Source organism: Megascapheus bottae, chromosome 2, assembly GCF_031878675.1.
Source record: "Megascapheus bottae isolate mThoBot1 chromosome 2, mThoBot2.hap1, whole genome shotgun sequence".
Classification (NCBI taxonomy): Eukaryota; Metazoa; Chordata; class Mammalia; order Rodentia; family Geomyidae; genus Megascapheus; species Megascapheus bottae.
Window position 1 is genome coordinate 53,212,826 of NC_143510.1, and position 21,713 is coordinate 53,234,538.

A 21,713-nucleotide genomic window follows, 5' to 3' on the forward strand; every position below is an offset into this window, starting at 1 on the left:
ATCTTCAGTACAAAAAAAAAAAACCCTACAAATCTAAAGTAGATTCAGTAAATTAATATTTTTAAAATACTAAATAGAGGTGGATGCAGGTGGGTCACATCAGTAATCCTACTCAGCAGGTGGAAGCCTGAGCATCACAGCCTGAATCACCTAGATCCAAAGTGGAAGTGTGGGTCAAATAGTGCAACTCTAGCCTTCAGTAAAAAGCTTACAGTGCCAGCACACACACATACACAGCAAAACAGCTGAAAGGTCTGACCGGTAAGCCAATGGATTAAGTTCTAGCTTTTGTGTGTTGGCCCTGGGCCTTGAACTCTGGGGCAAAATGGTCACTGTTTCAAGCCTAGCACTCTTAACATCTCTAGATTTGACTTTTTGGTGGTTAACTGGAGATGTCTTCAGATTTTCCTACTCAGGCTGGCTCAGACCCTCAGATTGTAGTTTCTTGAGCAGCTATGATTAGAGATGTGAACACAACAAGCAGTAAAGTTTCATATGCATCAGAATTTTTTTTTGGGGGGGGGGAAACGGGGATCATGGGTCTTGAACTCAGCCTGGGAGCTGTCCCTGAGCTCTTCAGCTCAAGGCCACCACCCTCCCCTTGAACCAAGCCCCACTTCCCATTTTCTAGAGGTTAATCGAAGAGTCTCAGGTTCTTTTGTCATTTTGTGCCCAGGGTGGCTCTGAACCACAATCCTCAGATCTCATCCTCCTGAGTAGCTAGAATTATAGGTGTGAGCCACTGAGCCCAGCTTGCATCAGAAATTTTGAACATACTTTTAGACCAGGCCACTGGTGGCTCTCATTTGTAACCCTAGCTGCTCAGGGCAAAAGTCTGAGGTATCACTTAAGCCAGTCACGTCACAAAGGTCCAAGAGACTCTTATCTCCAATTAAATGATAGAAAACCCAGATAAGAAAACCTGAAGTGGGGGCCGGGAGTTTGGCCTAGTAGTAGAGTGCTTGCCTAGCATGCACGAAGACCCAGGTTCAATTCCTCGGTACTCCACATACATAGCAAAAACCCGGAAGTGGTGCTGAGACTCAAGTGGTAGAGCTCTAGCCTTGAGAAAGCCCAAGCCCAGGACTGGCAAAAAAAAAAAAAAAAAAAAGAAAACCTGAAGTGGGTCTGTGGCTCAAGGAGTAGGAAGATAAACTTGAGCTGATGAGCTCAGGCAGAGCACCCAGGCCCAGAGTTCAAGTCCCATAACTAACCCCCCCACACACAAAAAAGCCCAAAAAACAGCTGGGCACTGGTGGCTCACACTTGTAATCACAGATACTCAGGAGGTTGAGATATGAGGATCAAGGTTCAAGGCCAGCCTGGGCACAAAAGTCATGGTCTCTTACCTCCAACCAGAAGTGATGCTGTGGCTCAAGTGGCAGAGTGCTAACATTGTGCTGAAGAGCTCAGAGACAGCACCCGGTCCCTGAGCTCAACTTAACTCCCCCCAAAAAGCTGGAGTTGTAGGAAGAGTGGCTATAAGCAAGCCAAGCAAATCTGGATCTGAATTCAAACTCTAGTACTGGGGAAAAAAATTAATATTTCTCTTTCTTGAAGCTAAAAATTGCACCACAGGGCATGATTCCACTAGCGTATGCCACAGAAGACTAAGTTAAACAGTTTCGAGTCCAGTTTCTGGTGGCTCATGCCTATAATGCTAGCTACTCAGGAGACTTGAGATCTGAGGACACCCAGGGCAGGAAAGTTTTGTGAGAAGGAAGTGGACCTACGGGTCAAGTGGCAGAGTGCCACCCTTGAGCACAAAAGCTCAGGGACAGCACCCAGGCCCAAAGTTCAAGCCCTATAGGCCCAAAAAAAGTTTTGAGTGGGACCCGGGAGTTTGGCCTAGTGGTAGAGTGCTTGCCTAGCATGCACGAAGAACCCGGGTTCGATTCCTCGGTACCACATACATAGAAAAAAAAAAAAAAGGCTGGAAGTGGTGCTGAAGCTCAAGTGGTAGAGCTCTAGCCTTGAGAGTCCAAGGACAGTGCTCAGACCCTGAGCTCAAGCCCAGGACTGGCAAAAATAAATAAATAAATGAGTGTTTATCTTGAACACAGGGAGAAAACAAGGCTTTTCTTTTAAATCCTCTTCAATCTGGTATGAGTATCTTGTGTACAAATGCCTCTTCCTTCTATTTGGGTTTTTTCCTTATTAAGTTTTCTTCAGGGTTAGCCAGTGATCTACACACCGAAATCACTAGAGGACCAAATCTTTGTATCCTCAGAACTTTTGCTGCACTTAAACAAATGTCCTAAATATACAAATTATTTCTGATACAAGGCTAGGAGAAATACAGAAGCTATGAGGGAATGAAAACTGCCAAAATGCAGAAGCTCAAAAATGTATAGGAGGACAACACATTCAGTTTTATTTCAGTCAAATCACAACACTTTCTTTTCCAGCCGCTGCAAAGTGCATCTACAATTTTCTATTACAGATCTACTTTATAAAGGTTTCCTGTGACATTACAGCAAGCCTTTTCTTTTAATAAAACAACAGTCCCAATTCTACCTCAAAAGTAAAACTCCATTCCAGTAAATGGTAAATACATAAAATTACAGTAACCAGACACTTAAAAGGACAGCCAAGAAATCTTCCAACAGTTTATTAGAAAGAATGTAGACATTTAAAAAAAAAATCCCCACTGTCATGAACATAAATTGAGGTTTTTCCAGCCCAGTTTTAAGCTGAATCAAAAAAAAAAATTAAAGAAAAAACCCAATAGTGTATTAACATTTTCTCACTCATTTGCCATACTGACAGTGCAAATACAATCTGGTCTAAAATGTACATACTCTCAAGCAACAATGTACAGCTTTCTTTGTCCTCCATGCTAAGAGATGTAAAAGCTTAAGGGCCAAACAATACCAAATGTATAGGCTTCAAAAACCATCTAATTTAGGGCATTCACTAATATTAGCTAAGATACATCTGGAACACTGACAAAGTGATCATTTATGTATGATAATGTGAAGTAATTTTTTTTGAAAAATAAACTTTAGTGGAACAATCCTGAAGGATACACCAGAGGAACAACAGTTTTGTTTTGTTTAAAAAAAAAAAAGCAGAAACAGTTTCAGGTTATCAGCCAATTTGTTTCATTTTTGAACTCCTGTTCTAGGAATTTTAAAATTTAGTCATCTTTCCTTAAGTTGAGAGCTTCCTATCTTGTCAGTACCTAAGTTATGAGTAAAGGAAAGTTAGTTGAAATGTTTTTTTACCTTTTTTTTTTTTTTAAAAAATTAATCACAACCACTGTGGTCAATTGCCTAGGACCTCAAGAGCTTCATGAAAATGTTCATGCACAAGGATATATTGCCTTAGCTGACTTAAAGTTGCCCCATACAATGGTACATTATCAACCCTTAGTGAAGCCTTTTTTAAAAAAAAACAAACAGGTTGAAAAATGGGTTAAAGAGGCAAATACAGCATCTGCCTGTAGAGCTATCAACTCAGGAATTTCAATTATGAAATCTTGCAGAGAAATTTTCTTTCTCAAAATCCAGGTGATGACAATACTCCTTACTCCAGATCCGGCATTTCTGAAAAGATTTAAAAAACAATATAAATTACGAAGAAATACAGGGGAATTAGAAGAGAAAATACTAATTCTAAAGTTTTATAGGGAAAATATTTTCTGCTAAATTTCTAATTAGCTCATTTATGTTTATACTCTGTGTTGTCTATTCCAAAATTGACAAGGATATCTTTGTATTTCAAGTTCTCTGTGATGTAAGACATCACTACATAAACATACTTAAAACAAAGATACTTACTTTCATCATCACTGTCTTGTGAATCCTGTGGAGAGGAAATACAAAGTTACACAACTGAGCAAACATTCCATTCCTAAAAGATTGTATTTCTGCCTAAAGGAGCATATATAGATAAAAGGATGTTAGCTTAGGAATTGCTTTACTTAAAGTAAAGGGACATATAATTTGAAGACCTATTTTGCTGCAAAAACTGCCATGTGAACCCTAGTAAGACTTTGGCTCACCTTTGAAATTCTTCAATAAAATTTCTTGCCATTCAATCAATAAAGGGAAAAATGGTTTGATACAACCAATACAGTATCAGAAGATAATGAATTCAAATTCTAGATATTTAAAGTCTTTTAAAATTTCCCAAAACTTTCTGGAAAATGATAACAGGATATTGGGAGAATGGATGTTAAAAGATAGCAAGTATATATAAACTCAGAAATTTACAATGCCTGTTTATTATAGTAAATGAACACAATCTGTGCACCACAGTATTAAGGATTATGCTCACAACTAGCTTGTGAGTCTAATATTGTAGCAACTTCCAATACAAAACTTGCTTTTAAATCTATTCACGCCTTAAGTCAACTACTTTACCCCTAATTTCTGGTTTTCTGGTGGTTAATTGGAGATAAGAATATGTTTCAGACTTTAGTGCCCGGGCTGTCTTTGAACAGCCATCTTCAGATCTCAGCCTCCCAAGTAGCTGGGATTACAGGCATGAGCTACCAAGCCTGGCTAAATTTTTTCTTTTTTGGAGGGTGGTACTATAACAGGTCTAGAACTAAGTCTTGGGTTCTGTTTTGTTCATGGCTAAAACTCTACCATTTGAGCCATTAACTCCAAACCAGCCCTTTTGATGGTTAGTTGGGGATGTTGTCTTGAAGACTTTTCTGCCTAGATTAGTTCAAACCATAATCCTCAGATCTTAAGACTTCTGAGCAGCTGAGGGGTGTGACTCACCAGTCCCTGGCTCCCTAATGAGATTTTTACAGAGAACACCTAACAAGTGGGGCTGGGAATTTGGCCTAGTAGTAGAGTGCTTGTCTAGCATGCAAAGAGACCTGCATTTATACTTAGTATAAATGTGTCTTTCTCCTTATCAGTATAAACAGATAAAAGAATTTAGACTTACATCATCTGCTCCATCCACTTCTGGTAAATCTACATCCTCATCACCACCCATGTTGTTCATCATCTATTTGAAGGATAAGAATTAGTTTTAAAGATAAATATTAAGAGCCATGAGTTTAGCCTAGCATTCATGAAGACCCTGGTTTGATTCCTCAGTACCACATACACAAAAAGCCGGAAGTGGTATAGTGGCTCAAGTGGTAGAGCTCTAAGCCTTGATAAAGCCCCAGGACAACGCCCAGGCCCTGAGTTCAAGCCCCAGGACTGACTGGCACAAAAAAAAAAAGTTAAACCAAGTGCTACTTATTAAAGCATACTCCATAATAAATCTTACGTATTTCATAAGTTCCTACAAAAGCAAAAATCTTTTGCTACTTCCCTTTCTGAAAAAAGACTGTAGATAATTCTAAGTCTTTAAACTTACTAAAAAAAATTAAGTTATTGGGCTGGGAGTTTGGCCTAGTGGTAGAATGCTTGCCTAGTATGCACAATGGCCTGGGTTTGATTCCTCAGTACCACATACATAGGAAAAAGCCAGAAATCGTGCTGAAGCTCAAGATGCAGAGCTCTAGCCTTCAGAAAGTCCAAGGACAGTGCTCAGGCTCTGAGTTCAAGCCCAGGATTGGCAAAAATAAATAAATAAGTTATCCTCAAAGCAGTAAATTTATTAAAATCATTCATTTCTTTATGATAGGAAACATTAAAATACTTCTAGGGCCGGCGTGAGGACTAGTGGTGGTAGAGTATTTGCCTAGCATGCAGGAAGCCCTGGGTTCAATTCCTCAGTATCACATACACAGAAAAAGCCAGATGTGGTGCTGTGGCTCAAGGGGTAGTGTTAGCCTTGAGAAAGCCAAAGAACAGTGCCCAGGCCCTGAGTTCCAGAACTGGGAAAAACAAAAAAATCCTTCTATAATGAGTTCTTCCCATTTCCTGTATACAGAGCAAGAATTCTTACTTTTTCTCCCTACTTTAATCCTGGTATACTAAAAACCTAGCCAAAACTTACAAAAAAAAAAAAAATCTGTATAGTGGTTACTCTGAAAAGGAAGGAAACCAATGGGATTCATTTGTTATTGTAAAGCTTTGCATATTAAGCTAGGTGACCTACATACATATTATAGCATTCTGATTTAGAGACAATTATGGAAAATGTCTCTAAATGTAAATGTGGCTAAAAACATTTATATTGTGTATTGTTTACAGGTATAGACACACACACACACACATGCACGCACACAAAGAGGTAACCAAAGAATAAATAACTTTTCAGAATGAGGAAGAACTCATCTGCCCAATGAAATCTTTCCAGTTAATATTTAACTTTTAAAGCTAATGCCCTTGGTATCAGCTTTTAGATCTGAAGGTGTCTTGCCCCTGAGTTTAAGCCCAGGACTGGCCAAAAAAAAAAAAAAAAAAAAAAGGTAGTTTAAGGTGTGGTAGCTCATGCATGTAATTTTAGTTACTCAGGAGGCTGAGATGTGAGGATCATTGTTCAAAGCCAACCCTGGCAGGAAAATCAGTGAGAGTCTTATCTCCAATTAATCACATACATAGAAAAAGCTGGAAGTGGTGCTGTGGCTCAAGTGGTAGAGCCCTAGTCTTGAGAAAGCCCACAACAGTGCTCAGGCCCTGAGTTCAAGCCCCAGGACTGGCCAAAAAAATAAAAGTATATGCTACAGTTTAAGCTAGGTGCCAGTGGCTCATGCCTATAATCCTAGTGAATAAGGAAGAAGAGATCTGAGGGTTCTAGTTCAAAGCCAGCCTGGGCAGGGAAGTCCTAAGAGTCTTATCTCCAATTAGTCATGGAAAAAGCCTGAAGCAGCACTGTGGCTCAAGTGGTAAAGTGCTAGCCTTAAGCAAAAAAGCAGCTCAGGTGTAGCGGCCAAGTTCAAGCCCAAGGATCCACAAGAAATGAACAAAACAAAAGGACAGGACACTGTTCAGCTTGAAAGGGGAAATACTGGGCTGAGGGAATAGCTTAATTGAGAGCACCACCATACGCGTACATGGCACCAGTATTGAAGCAAAGGAGAGGGAAAGGTGGTAAGGGCTGGGACAGAGAAAGGTGGGGTAGAAGAGAAAAAAAAATTGTGGGTACAGTGCTTGAGCTTTTGTGGCTGAAAGGCAGGGCCACATCACTTGAGCCACAGCTCCATTTCTAGCTTTTTTGGTGGTTAATTGGAGGTTAGAACATCACAAACATCTTACCTGGGTTGGCTTTGAACCATGATTCTCAGATCTAAGCCTCCTGAGTACTAGGATTACAGATGTGCGCCACCAAATATAGTTAATAAGAGATGCTATGGGGTCCTGGAAGCTAACACCTATAATCTAGCCTATGGCTCAAGTGGTGGAGCCGTTAGCCTTAAGCAAAAAAAAAAAAAAAAAAAAAATCCCAGGGACAGCACCCAGGCCCTGAATGTAAATGCCAGGATGGGCACTCCAGACCCCCCAAACTACTGTGAGTGTGGCCTATTGCTAGAGTGCCTGCCTAGCATGCATGAAGCCCTAGATTTGATTCCTTGGCACCACACACAGAAAAAGCTGAAGTAATGGGCCGGGAGTTTGGCCTAGTGGTAGAGTACTTGCCTAGCATGCACAAAGACCAGGTTTGATTCCTCAGTACCACATACATAGAAAAAAGCCAGAAATGGTAGAGCTCTGGCCTTGAGAAAGTCTTAAGGACATAAGGACAGTGTTCAGACTGAGCTTAAGCCCAGGACTGGCTTGAGCCAGCCCCCCAAAAAAAGGTGTGGGGGGGCAGGAGTTTGGCCTACTGGTAGAGTGCTTGCCTAGCATGCAAGAAGACCTGGGTTCAATTCCTTGGTACCACATACACAGAAAAAAGCCGAAAGTGGTGATGAGTCTCAAGTGGTAGAGCTCTAGCCTTGAGAAAGTCCAAGGACAGTGCTCAGGCCCTGAGTTCAAGCCCAGGACTGCCCCCCCCCCCAAAAAAAAGCGGAAGTGAAAAAAGCTGGAAAAGCCTAAAGACAGTGCCCAGGGCCCGATTCAAGGACTGGCCAAAAAAAAAAAAAAAAAAAAAGTGTGTAGAAAGAACTTACCTCAGAGAAACGATCAAAATTAGACATGTCTTCATCTGAATCATCTTCCCAGTCTTTCCAATTATTGAAATCCACACTGAGCCAATTAAGCTGTGTATCAATATACACACAAACCTGTTAACTTGTACCTTAAAATGTTTTATGGACTGTAAGGCTCACACCCATTAAATATTGTTTCATGAAACTTACTTTAGTTGTCAACCTTTTTTATACAGCAAAAAGTCACTGGTAGGGGCTATTACTGGAGTTACTTCATTTGGCAAACAACTACATTCCCATTTGATAGTCAAGTAAATTCTCAGATCTTATCCACCAGTACATGGATATATAGCTGGGTTTTTTTCCCCCCCAATGCATTGTTCTGTACTTTTTGTTTCTCTTGTAATAGTATCTAATCTGACCTAGTGTGGATTCATGGATTCTCCCACCATTACCTTCAGCTAGATGCCAACTACACTCTTTTTGTGTTTTACTGGAGACTGAGCCAATCTACGATGGGGGTACATCCTTAGCTCCCAAATCTCTCTTGACTATAAAAGATTCTACTTCTATTACTGACCACAACTGATGGATAAAATGAAAGAAATACAGAATATGAGCCTTTGTACTTAAGTAAGGAATGTTTTCATAAACTTTAAAAAATAAAATAAATTTAAAAAAGTAAACAGAAACAGAACCTACCTTTGCTCTTTCTTTTGTTAACCTAGGCCAAGACTGGCCAGATTCTCCTTTTCGTAAACAACATAAAATTGATCTGTCTGTTCTTTTATGCTTGGAATCCTAAAAAGAAAATCAACATTTAAATGTTCAGGGCCACTACAGGGTATAATAATGTGTTCATTCCTACCTCTCCTGTTTTGTGCACCTGTTTTGTGGTGCATTATGTTAATATCCAAGACCTTTATTTATTTTATTTTTTGCCAGTCATAAGGCTTGAACTCAGGGCTGAGCACTGTCCTTAAGACTTTTCTCAAGGCTAGAGCTCTACCACTTGAGACATAGTACCACTTCCAGCTTTTTTCTATGTATTTGATACCACAGTATCAAACCTGGGCCTTCGTGCATGCTAGGCAAGCACTCTACCACTAAGCCAAACTCCCGGCCCAGAAGGCCTTTAAATTTAGCAGGACAAGCAAGCCTTTCTCTATACCTGATATAATTTTTTTTTTTTTGTGTGTATGTATGGGTTCCCACATGCACCTATTTGGGCTAGAGTCCCTGTCCTCTCATTTGTCTTCCTGGTCTCAAACCTTGTTCCTCAGATTTCAGCCTTGTGAGCCACCAGCACTTGGCTCTGCAATTGTTTTCAGAGTCTCACTAGAGGACTCCAAAGCACAAATATTCTTGCCTTAGCCTCCCAAGTGTTAAGATTACAGGTATGTGTGCTCTTAGGCCTAGCTCTTATTTCGTGTGTGTGTGTGTGTGTGACTTGAACACAAAGCCTGAGAATTGTCCCCAAACTTTTTGTTGTTGTTGGTCATGGGTCTTCAACTCTGGGCCTGGGTACTGTCCCTGAGCTCTTCAGCTCAAGGCTACTGCCTTAACTACTTGAGCCACAGCACCACTTCCAGTTTTCTAATGGTTAAACAGAGATAAGAGTCTCTCCATCCTTAGTGCCCAAGCTGGCTTTAAACCACAATCCTGAGCCGGGAGTTTGGCCAAGTGGTAGAGTGCTTGCATGCACAAAGACCCTGGGGTTCCATTCCTTAGTACCACATACACAGAAATGGTGCTGACACTGACAGAGTGATAGAGCTCTAGCCTTGAGAAAATCTAAGGACAGTGCTCAGGCCCTGAGCTCAAGCCCAGGACTGGCTAAAACAAAAAAAAGACAATCCTCAGATCTCAGCCTCCTGAGTAGCAAGGATTACAGGTATGAGCCACCGCACCTGGCTACCTTTTTCTTTTCTCAAGGCTACAGTATCATTTCAGGTTTTTTTTTTTTTTTTTTAAAATGCGGCTAATGGGTCCTGTTCTTTTTTCTTTTTTCCATCAGTCCCAGGGTTTTCCCAAGGCTAGTGTTCAACCAGTTGGGCCACAGCACCACCCCTGGCTTTCTCTGTGTATGTGGTACCAAGGAATGAAACCCAGGGCTCTGGGCATGCTAGGCAGGCACTTGACCACTAGGCCACACTCCCAGCCCCCTCCCCCTGCCTTAAAAAAAAAAAAAAAAAAAAAAAAAAGCTTCTTGAAGATACCAGTCAGGTTCTTTTGCAATCCTCAATCTCAATTCCCTGAGAAGCTAGGTTATAGGTATGACAAATCAGTGCCCACAACAGCTCTTATTTCTTTTCTTTTTGCCAGTCCAGGGGCTTGAACTCAGGGCCTGAACACTGTCCTTGGGCTTTTTCCTCAAGTCAAGTACTCTACCACTTGAGCCCAGCACCACTTCTGGTGCCAAGGAATCAAACCCGTCTTCATGAATGTTAGGCAAGTACCCCGGGCTCTTAATTCTTTTTTTTTTTTGCCCGTCCTGGGCTTGAGCTCAGGGCCTGAGCACTGTCCTTGGACTTCCTCAAGGCTAGAGCTCTACCACTTGAGCTTCAGCACCACTTCTGGCTTTTTTTTTCTTTTTCTATGTATGTGGTGCCGAGGAATCGAACCCGGGCCTCCGTGCATGCTAGGCAAGCACTCTACCACTAGGCCAAACTCCCAGCCGTCTTCTTTACTAATGTTTCCTCCAGTTCTTGATTACTAAAAAATCTAGACTACCCAATTGCAAACTGTACAAAAGATCCTTAGTTAAACCTAGTGCTTTCATCTTGCCTGTGCAAGATGAACTAAGACTTAAAAAAACGCAGTATTAGCTGGGTGTGGTGGCTCATGCCTATGGCCTACCTACTCAGGAGGCTGAGATCTGAGGATCACGGTTTAAAGCCAACCTGGACATTAAAATCTGTGAGAGGGGCCAGGAGTTTGGCCTAGTGGTTAAAGTGCTTGCCTAGCATGCATGAAGACCCGAGTTCGATTCCTCGGTACCACAGAAGCCAGAAGTGGCGCTGAGGCTCAAGTGGTAGAGGTCTAGCCTTGAGAAAGTCCAAGGACAGTGCTCAGGCCCTGAGCTCAAGCCCAGGACTGGCAAAAAAAAAAAGTCTGTGAGACTCTTATCTCCAATTAAACCAGAAAACTGGAAGTAGAAGCAGCACTATGGCAGTCGCCTTGAGCTGAAGCACTCAGGGACAGTGCCCAAGCCCAAAGTTCGAGTCCTACTACACCCTACCCCCTCCCAAAAAAGGCAGTATTTATAGAGTGCAGAATAGTTAGTTGAAAGACTTTAAGGAGCCAAGCGAGGTGGGTCACGCCTATAATCCCAGCTACTCATGAGGCTGAGATCTGAGGATAAGGCTCAAAGCCATCTCAGGCACAAAAAGACCTGAGATTCTTATCTGCTCAGGGATATCACTGAGGCCATAATTCAAGCTTCATGACCCTCCGTCCCCAAAAGACTTTCAGGTAAGACAGGGACCCCTTAAGACTACTGAGTTCAAACAATAGTAGGGAGAATCTAAAGTACAAAAAGAAGCTAGTACTATTCCTAGTCTTTAAATTATGATAAACAGAATTAGTTCTTACTGCTATATATAATACTCAATGTACATTTCCTCATAATTTAAATTAGAAATGAGAATTAAGACTACTTACATTTGGATCAATACAGTGAAAAAGATCAATTTCATTTAAATGTTTAAAATTGTCACTTCCTCCAAGACAACTGTAAAGGAACAAAAAATTTAACGATAATTTCAGTAAAACTGCAACATTCAGTTGCCTGAAACCCCAATGATGTAAAGCAGGCAGTAACTTACCTGAAAGTAAGTTTGGATTTTTCAAAGTTTACATTAACATCTTTACTGTCTTCAACACAAAATTCAATGAAGACATAGTCCCTTCGATCATACCACTTTGCAGAAGCAGGCTGCCTACAAAGGAAAATAAAAACAAAGTCAGGCTGCAATTCATTAACTGAGTATTTACATACCTCCACGTTTGGCGCATAGTAATGTTTCTCTACTCCATGGTAACATTATGAAGCAGTTTACAAAAAAAAAAAAAAAAAAAAACCCGGGGCCGGGTGTGTGGACAATTTGTAGTGTGCTCACCTAGCATGCACAAAGCCTTGGGTTTGATTCTTTGGTGCCACAGAAAAATTCAGACTTGATGCTATGACTCAAGTGATAGAGCACTAGCCTTGAGCAAAATGTGTCCAAGGACAATGCCCAGGTCCTGAATTCAAGCCCCAGGACTGGCCAAAGCAAGCAAACAAACAAAAAACAAATTTGTTTTTCCTCAATGGCTATATTCCAACTTATAAGTAAGCTCTAATAAAGTCTGAAAGAGCATTAATTCCATAAGAGTTTTTGTGAAAGTGTTTTAGTCTTGGCTACTTGGGGGCTTGATGCAAGAGTACCATGAATTTCCCTCTTTTTTTAATGAATAAGGCACTGAGTTCAAGCCATAGTAAAAAAAATTATTTTTTTAAAATTACGAAACTACTATGACAAAATATGAGGAGATGGGGATTCAGCTCAGCAAAGAGCTCTTGCCTGGCAAGTGTGAAACCCTGAGTTTGGTCCTCAGTGCTGGGGGAGGTGGGGCATAAAAAAATAGGGAAAGGAAGGGGGTTAAAAGCCAGTGGATCACGTCTGTAATCTAGCTGCTCTGAAAGCTGAAATCTGAGGATCTCAGTTTGAAGCCAGCCCAGGCGTGGAAGTTTTTTTATCTCCAAATAAGTACCAGAAAACTGGAAATAGTGCTATGGCTCAAAGTGGTAGAGCACTGAACCCGGCCCAGGAGAAAAATCTCACAGGCAGCACCTTGGCTGAGTTCAAGTCCCACAGCCAGGAAGACAGATAGGAACCAATGATTACAATAACTGCAGCTAACAAGATCCAGCTATAAAAGCCCAATTAACATTTACTATGAAATTTCAAAATTCTTTCTGTGGTAAACAGAATTTGTTGCCAAAGGTATCTGAAAAATAAAATCCACCCAGGCATCAAAGTCGGTGAAGCTCATATCACCAATAAACTACCAAAAAGCCAGAAGTGGAGTTGTGTGTACCTCAAGTAGAAAACTATGCCTTCAGCACCAGGCCAAATGCTCAGAGATAGCATCCAAGTCCTGAGTTTAAGCTCCAGGACTGGCATTATAAGAAAATAAATCCAAGTCAGATGCTGGGATCTGAGGATTCAAAGCAAGGCTGGGCTGAAAAGTCATGAGACTACCATGTCCAATTAACTAGCAGAAAACTAAAAATGAAGGCATGGCTCAAGTGGTATATCCTGGAAGGGGAATGGACCACCAGGCTTGGAGTTTAAGCCTCAGTTCTGGCAAATACACAGAAAAGCTCCATTTGTATAAATCTTTAAAGGATTGCAAACATGGTCACATGTAATTTTTGTGTGTGTCCCCCACCAATGTGTTAAACTGCACCAATCCTGGGGTCTGAACTTAAGAGCCTGGATACTATCCTGAACATTTTTGCTCAAGGCAAGCACTCTACCTCCGGAGCTATAGCTCAGGTATTTTCTCACCTGGGTTGGCTTCCAGCCACAATCCTTAGATCTCAGCCTCTGAAGCAGTTCTATAGATACCTTGCTTTAATCTTTTCATAAAAGCAATGGTTTCATAAAGAGGCTCAGGGACAGTGTTCAGGCCTTGAGTTTAAGCCCCAAGACTGGCAAAAAATATATAAAGGGGATGAGAGGTAAAGCTTAGTGTTGACCCAATGAAGAGGGTCACTGACCAAATTAGTGAGCCAAACAGCACTAAAATAAAGGAATCAAAAACCAACAAAGATGAAGGTTCTCTAAGGCATCCCAAAATATAGCAGTATCAAGAGAGTTTATGGCAAGTTCAAGTTCTTTCTCTTTTTTTTTGGCAGAACTGGGGACAGACAGAACCCAGAGCCTCAAGCACTCCACCACTTGAACTATGCCCTATAGCTCTTAGTTTATGGTATTTTTGATGTACATCAAAAGCTGGGGGGGGGGGGCAGGGAGGAGCCTCCCAAAACATGACCTAGAGGGGCCAGGAGTTTGGCCTAATGATAGAATGTTTGCCTAGCATGTTCGATTCCTGGCTGGATTCCTTGGTACCACATACAAAGAAAAAGCCGGAAGTGGTGTTGTGGCTCAAGTGGTAAGAGTGCTAGCCTTGAGAAAGCCCAAGAATAGTACTCAGACTGAGCTCAATCCCCATGAATGGCAAAAAAAAAAAACAAAACAAAACAAAACAAAAACCTTTCATGCCTAAGCTGGCCCCAAATTGAGAGCCTCACATTTCAGCCTCCAGAGCAGCTGGACTACTGACGTGATCCACTGGCTCATATTTTCTTTCCTGCCCCCCCTTCTCTAATTTTTTTTTTCCTATTCTTTTACTAGTTTCACAATTTCAGGAAAAAAAAAATTTTGGTTTTTAACTATGGCTTGAACTTAGTGCCTAGTACTCACTCAGTTTGCTTGCTATATGAGCCTTGTCAGTGATCGGATCTCAGCCTAGTGAATAGTTAGGATTACAGGTGTAAGCCACGAACAGTTTCAGGTCTTTTGTGTCCAGCCCCCACAACTCTTCCATCTCCAATTAAATCACCAAAAAGGCCAGAAGTGGAGCTGTGGCCTAGCATGCACGAAGATCCAGGTTTGATTCCTAAGGTACCACATACATAGAAAAAAGCCAGATGTGGTGCTGTGGCTCAAGTGGTAGTAGAGTTCTAGCCCAAGGGCAGTGCTTAGGCCCTGAGCTCAAGGCACAGGACTGGCAAAAAAAAAAAAAAAAAAAAAAAAGCCATTAAAGGAAAGACAGTGATATTCATCTCCAATTAACTATTTTAAAAAAGCAAGAAACCAGGAGTGTGGTTTAGTGGTAAAGTGCCTGCCTAGCATGCATAAAACCCTGGGTTTGATTCATCAGTACTACACGCACAGAAAAAGTCCTAAATAGTGCAATAGTGCTGTGGCTCAAGTGGTAGACTGCTAGCCTTGAGAAAGCTCAAGGACAGGACCCAGGATGGGGGTAGGGGGGGTGAGGAGGAGAAGGAGGAGCAATAAGTACATCTGTAGCTGCCTCCAAAAAAGCTAAAGGAACAGCACCCAGGCCCTGAATTCAAGAACTCACACAAAAAAATTAACTAGTAAGCCACTAGTAGTTTCACATAAGAAAAACACTAAAACAAACACTAAACTTAAGAACTCTTATGCCACCCAGGATATCTGTCTCTAAAAATCATTTGTAACAGACTGGATCCTTTTTGTCAGTCATGGGACTTGAACTCTGAACCTGGGCGCTGTCCCTGAGCTCTTCAGCTCAAGGCTATCTTCCTACCCCTGGAGCCACAGCACCACTTCCAGTGTTCTAGTGGTTAATTGGAGATTAATAGTCTCAGACTTCAGTGCTGAACTGGCTTTGAACCACAATCCTCAGACCTCAACCTCCTGAGTAGTTAGGACTACAGGCGTGAGCCACTGTGCCCAGCCTGACACTTCCTAACACTGGATGACCTACTGAAGATTTCAACTTAAGTGACTTTAATCTCACTAAAGTTATGACTTGGATAAACTGACATGTTTAACTAAAATCCTTTTGTAGGGGGCTGAGAATGTGGTTCAGTGGTAAAAGTGCTTGCCTAGCATGTATGAAGCCCTGGGTTTGAATCCTCAGTATCACAGCAACAGAAAAAGCTGCAAGTCTCACTGTAGCTCAAGTGGTAGAGTGCTAGCCTTGAGCAAAAGAAGCTCAGGGACAATCAGTGCCCAGGTCCCGAGTTCAACCCCAAGATTGGCAAAAACTGTAAGCATAAAAAATGGTATATAATGAGCATTTGGGGGAGGGGGAGAATCAGTCATGGAGATTGACCTCTGGGCCTGGGCACTGTCCCTGAACTCTTCAGCTCAAGGATAACACTATACTAGAGCCACAGTGACACTTTTGGTTTCCTGGCAGTTAAGTAGAGATAAGAGTCCCATGAACTTTTTGTGTAAGGACTGGCTTTTGAACTGCAATACTAAATAAAATGTCAGTCTCCTAAGTAGGCAGGATTACAGATACACCAGCACCCAGCCTAATGAGCAATTTTTTTTTTTTGGCTAGTCATGGGACTTGAACTCAGGGCCTCAAGCATTGTCCTTGGACTTTTCTCAAGGCTAGTACTCTACCACATGAGTCACAACACCACTTCCAGCTTTTTTCTATGTATGTGGTACCCAGAAATCAAACCTGGGTCTTCCTACATGCTAGGCAAGCACTCTTTCACTAGGCCAAACTCCCGGCCCCCCTTAGTGAACATTTGTCTCTCTGAAAATGTTTCTAACTTAGGCTACTTTTTTGGCTTTACCACTCAAGGTTGGGGCTCTACCACTTGAGACAAATCTACACTTCTGGCATTTTTGCTGGTTAACCAAGATTGAGGGACTTGTTTCAAAAACAGGATATTCAGATCTCAGCCTCCAAAGTCATTAGGATTACCAGTGTTAGTAACCAGCGAATTTAGACCAATCTAAACAAGACATTTCATTCTTAAAAGACAAACAGCAGGAGCCGGGAGTTTGGCCTAGTGGTAGAGTGCTTGCCCAGCATTAACGAAGACCCGGGTTCAATTCCTTGGTACCATATACATAGAAAAAAGCTGGAAGTGATGCTGTGGCTCAAGTGGTAGAGCTCTAGCCTTGAGAACAATCCAAGGACAGTGCTCAGGCCCTGAGTTCAAGCCCCACAACTGGCAAAAAAAAAAAAAAAAAAAGACAAATAGCAATAGTATTTTAAGTCATGTTGCTGAATCTGACAATTCATTCTCCTTAAAAATTCAAGGTATATTGGGGCTAGGAGTCTGGCCTAGTGGTAGAGTGCTTGCCTAGCATGCACGAAGACCTGGGTTCAATTCCTCAGTACCACATACATAGAAAAAAGTCGGAAGTGGTGCTGAGGCTCAAGTGGTAGAGCGCTAGTCTTGAGAAAGCCCAAGGACAGTGCTTAGGCCCTGATCCCAAGCCCAGGACTGGCAAAAAAAAAAAAAAAAAAAAAAAAAAAAAATCCAAGGTATAAATAACTGGGTTTTGGACCAGGAGTTTGGCCTAGTGGTAGAGTGCTTACCTAGCATGCACGAAGACCTGGGTTCAATTCCTCAGTCCCACATACATAGAAAAAGCCAGAAGTGGTTCTGAGGCTCAAGTGGTAGAGCTCTAGCCTTGAGAAAAAAAAGCCCAAGGACAGTGCTCAGGCCCTGAGCTGAAGCCCTAATACTGACCAAAAAAACCCCCAACTGGGTGTCCAGCCAGGCACCATGGCTCATGCCTGTAATCCTAGCTACTCAGAAGGCTGAGATCTGAGATTCAAAGCCAGCCCAGGCAATACAAAGCCAAGAGACTCATCTCCAACTAATGGCCAGAAAATGGGAAGTGGGGCTGTGACTCAAGGGTAGGGAGGTAGCCTTGAGCTGAAGGGCTCAGGGGCAGCGCCCTGGCCAGAGTTCAAGCCCCATGACCACCCCCCCCCCAAAAAAAGGATAGTTTAGAGATGGGCACAGTTGCTCATGCACTACCTAGGAGGCTGAGATCTGAGGATGGTGTTTCAAAGCCAGATCCAGCCCTAAAGTTCCTGAGATTCTTATCTCCCCCAGTTAACCATTAGAAAACCAGAAGTGGAGCTGTGGCTCAAGTGGTAGAGAACTAGCCTTGAGCCGAAGAGCTCAGGGATGGCACCCAGGCCCTGAGTTCAAGCTCCAAGACCAAAATAAATAAATTAAAAAAAAAAATCTATAAGTAAATAAGGCCTGGGCTGGGAGTTTGGCCTAGTAGTAAGAGTGCTTGCCTAGCATGCACAAGAACTCGGGTTTGATTCCTTGGTACCACATACATAAAAAAGCTGAAAGTGGCACTGTGGCTCAAATGGTAGGGCTCTAGCCTTGAGAAAGCCCAAGGACAGTGCTCAGGCCCTAAGTTCAAGTCCCAGGACTGGCATGCATGCTGCACAGGCATGCACTTTTAAGACTGGCACTCCTTGCCACACTGAATTTACAGGAAAAAGCTCTATTATACAAAATTTTGTCTTCTAGCCTGCAGATGTGGCTTCATAGTACAGTTTGCCTAGTATGTGGGAAGCCCTGGGTTTAATTTCAAATACTTTTTGTGTGTATGTGTGTGTGGGGGGGGGGGGGTTCATGGAGGCTTGAAGTCTGGGCCTGATCACTGTCCCTGAGCTTTTCAGCTCAAAGCTATTGCCCTACCCTTGAGCCTCTGCAACACTTGTTTTCTAGTGGTTAATTGGAGTCAAGAGTCTCACATTCTTGGCCTGGAGTTTGGCCTAGTGGTAGAGTGCTTGCCTAGCATGCACAAAGAACTGGGTTCAATTCCTCGGTACCACATACATAGAAAAAAGCTGGAAGTGGTACTCAGGCTCAAGTGGTAGAGCTCTAGCCTTGTGAAAGTCCAAGGACAGTGCTCAGGCCCTGAGCTCAAGCCCAGGACTGGCAAAAAAAAAAAAAAAAAAAAAAAAAAATAATAACAATAATAAAATAAAGAATAAAAAAAGTCCCACGTTCTTTAGGGCTGGATTTGAACTGTGATCCTCAGCTCTCAGCCTCCATAGTTAGGATTACAGGTGTGAGCCACCGTTCCCACCCGGCTTTCATTTTAATTAAAAAAAGCTGGTCATGGTGGCTCATGCCTGTAATCCTAGCTACTTAGGAAGATGAGAGCTGAGGATCAAAGCTGGAAACCAGCTTTGCACTCTTATCTCCAACAAATCACAGGAAGAGGGGCAGTAGTTCAAGTGTTATAGCGCTAACCTTGAGCAAAAGAAACTTAGGGATACTGCTTAGGCCCAGCCCCTGTAAAAATAAATAAATAAATACAAAGCTGGGCCCTAATTGTAGCTATTCATGAATTTATTTTGGGGGGAAGAAGTACTGGGTTTTTTTTACTGAAAGCCTCTCACTTTGCACACAAGCTCTGCCATTTGAATTCAACTTCTACTCTAGATTATCATTTTAGGGAGGAAGGGGGAGATTCATTCCACAATTTTTCCCCCCTAATCCTGGGTCTTGAACTCAGGGCCTGAGCACTGTCCTTGGGCTTTTCCCTCAAAGCCAGCACTCTACCCCTTGAGCCACAAGCACCACTTCCGGCTTTTCTTTCTACGTGGTACTGAGGAATCGAACCCAGATCTTCCTGCAAGCACTCTACCACTAGGTCAAACTCCCGGCCCCAACAATTCTTTTTTTTTTTTTTTTCTTTTTGCCAGTCGTGGGCATGGGCTCAGGGCCTGAGCACTGTCCTTGGACTTTCTCAAGGCTAGCACTCCACCACTTGAGCCTCAGCACTACTTCCGGCTTTTTTCTATGTATGTGGTACCGAGGAATTGAACCCGGGTCTTCATGCATGCTAGGCAAGCACTCTACCACTAGGCCAAACTCCCGGCGCCCAACAATTCTTATACCATCAGAGTACTGTATGTTTTCCTCTGCAGGTTTTCTTCAGTCATCAACTGCTTGTGGAGCAGCCTAATCCATTTAGACCTCTATGAAAACCTTTAAAAGTGTAGTTCTTGTCCATAATTCTTTCAATGTGTTCTCCGTACCTAAACTTTTTGAGGCAGTTGATAAACACTCCCTATTCAAAACATAAAAAATCTTTTCTCAGATCTAAAAAGCTTCTCAGAAAGTATGGAAAAGGATGTGCCCTTCCCCCCCCCAACACAAAAATCGGCTCAAATCAAATCGGCTAGAACTTCTTTCACTCTAATCAGTTAGATGCTTAAAAAAAAAATTGTAGTCACCTCCCCGTGAATAAACTTGAAGTTCTCAACTCGGCAAGGTGGTTAAAAAAAAAAATTACATGGCTATTTCATCCTCACCCTGAAATATAAAACATCATCTAAAGCTCATGGTGGAACCCAGAAAATGTCCACAAAGTATCTTTCCACTCGACACGTGCCGAACTACCAACTCAATGGTAGCACACTCCTCGCTGCAAGGCTAACGACGGCGTCTCAAAAACCTTCCTTTTTATTTTTATTTTCCAAGAGACTGGAGTTAGGAGGCGGCCTGCAAGGACCCACACTCAAGAAAACGAGACCCAGGAGAGGAAGTGAAGTTGTGGCGACGGCGTGGCCTCCCTCGAGTTGCCTAGCAGTGGCGGCGGGCCGCGTGGCGCCGCCTAGAACCCTAAGCTGTTCTGGGGGGGGTTCCTAACACAGGTGTAGCCGGGCCCGGCGGCCTAAGAAGCCGCGGGGCCCCCACGAGGGTCCACGCCTCCCCGGCGCCGCATGGCGGAAAGCGCCCGGAGCTTAGGCCTAAGGTGAAGTTCCCGAGAGTTCCGACCAGCCCACACCGCCCAAAAGGGGGAAAAGTGCGCTTTCTGGCACCGGGAAAGCAGCGGAGAAATGGGAAAGCAGACATCTGGGGGGAAAATGTCCTCCACCCGCCAACGGTAAACGGACCTGGGATCCCGGACCCCCACCCCACCCCCTCCCCACACACCGGGCCACGGCCACCGCGGGGGAGCCAAAGCCCAAGGGCCGCACGAGGGGGAGGCCGCTCCCCGGGCGCCCCCGGCGCGGCCTCCGCCTCACTCCCGGCGACCTTCCCGGGGATGGCGCACTCACATGGTGAACGGGACAGGGGGACGGGCGAACGGGTGGGCGGGCCTCTGTAGCGGCGGCGGCCGTGGAGTCGACTCCGCTCCGGTGGCGACTCCGGCGTTTTCTCTTCGGTCGCGGCCTCTTCTCGCTCCCCTCAGGCGGAGGCAGCGGTGGCAGCGGCGGGATTGACCTCGATTCCCAGAATGCACCGCGCGCGCGAGCGGCTCCTCTCAGTCCAAGAGGAAAGTGTAGGAAAAGGGGCGCGAGGACGGAGAATGAACGTGCGTGCGTGCGAGCTAGGGGTGGTGAGGCCGGGCGGCGGCTGGTGACGCAGCAAAATGCCCGGGCCTTGCCGCCGCGCGTGCGCAGTCTTTGTTTTGGGACTCCTGCGCGGCTTTCTAGAGATCTCTACGGAAAGGGCGGGGCGTCCCTGCTCCTTCGGGATCCTTCCTGTGCCGGCCCCGCCCTTCGGCCGTGCTCCCAGCCCCCTCCAGGCCTACCTCTCCCGCCTTTGCTCCCGCGCTCCGGTCTCGCGCTAGAAAACCGTTGGTGCCCCTAACCGCCAAGGCTCGAGCCTGGCGCGCGATTTCCCCGAGGAACGGCCGGCCTTGCCGTGGGAGGAATCCCGAGGCTGAGGGCGCCGGGTTTGGAGACTTCACTTGCGAGTGGGCCATGAATTTTATTGTTATAGTTATTATATCTTTTTGGATTTAGTTTTTGTTGCTCGTCCTGAGCGACAGGGCGCCTTGCACTCAGCTGTCCTTGAGCCTTCTCAAGGCCAGCACTCTACCACTTGAGCCACCGCACCACTTCCGGATTTGTCTGAGTATGTGGTACCGAGGAATTGAACCCAGGGCTGCGTGTGAGCTAGGCAAGCACTCTACCACTAGGACACCACGCTCCCGGTCCCGGTCTTCTCCCCCCCCCCCCCCCCCCCCCCCCGCCCCAGCTCAGGGCTAGGGCTCTGCCACTTAGGCCACAACTTCATTTCCTGTTTGGATTGGCTTTCTGTCTCTTGATCCTCAGATCTGAGTTTCCTGAGCAGGAAAAAGCAGCTGGTCCTTAGACTAAGGATGGTATAGAGAGATTTAAGGGCCACAGGATGTTTGGAAAGAGTAAGGACATCATAGTAAAGCAATGAGGTTGAGCAAGAATTGGGAATTTGTAGAAC

At 43.8% G+C, this 21,713-nt stretch overlaps 1 protein-coding gene across 1 annotated transcript; it reads right to left on the reverse strand.

Annotated features, from left to right (window-relative positions):
• Positions 1–2,349: 2,349 nt before the first annotated feature.
• Ptges3 (prostaglandin E synthase 3) lies at positions 2,350–21,216 on the reverse strand. Its single transcript, XM_090353606.1, has 9 exons — positions 21,043–21,216; positions 20,567–20,769; positions 11,776–11,889; positions 11,612–11,681; positions 8,651–8,749; positions 7,970–8,059; positions 4,906–4,968; positions 3,783–3,807; positions 2,350–3,548 (listed from the first exon to the last, which is right to left on the reverse strand). The coding sequence occupies exons 1-9, from the start codon at positions 21,214–21,216 to the stop codon at positions 3,529–3,531; spliced, it is 858 nt and encodes a 285-aa protein (XP_090209732.1). The 3' UTR covers positions 2,350–3,528.
• Between the last annotated feature and the right edge of the window lie 497 nt (positions 21,217–21,713).

Excerpts from the sequence above, each read along its gene's own strand:
- Ptges3 (XM_090353606.1), bottom strand. The coding sequence starts at position 21,216 with ATGGCCCACTCGCAAGTGAAGTCTCCAAACCCGGCGCCCTCAGCCTCG. Across the intron at positions 11,890-20,566 it reads CCCCCTGTCCCGTTCACCAT|GCAGCCTGCTTCTGCAAAGT; the intron begins GTGAGTGCGCCA and ends TTTCCTTTGTAG. Across the intron at positions 8,060-8,650 it reads TAACAAAAGAAAGAGCAAAG|CTTAATTGGCTCAGTGTGGA; the intron begins GTAGGTTCTGTT and ends ATTGATACACAG.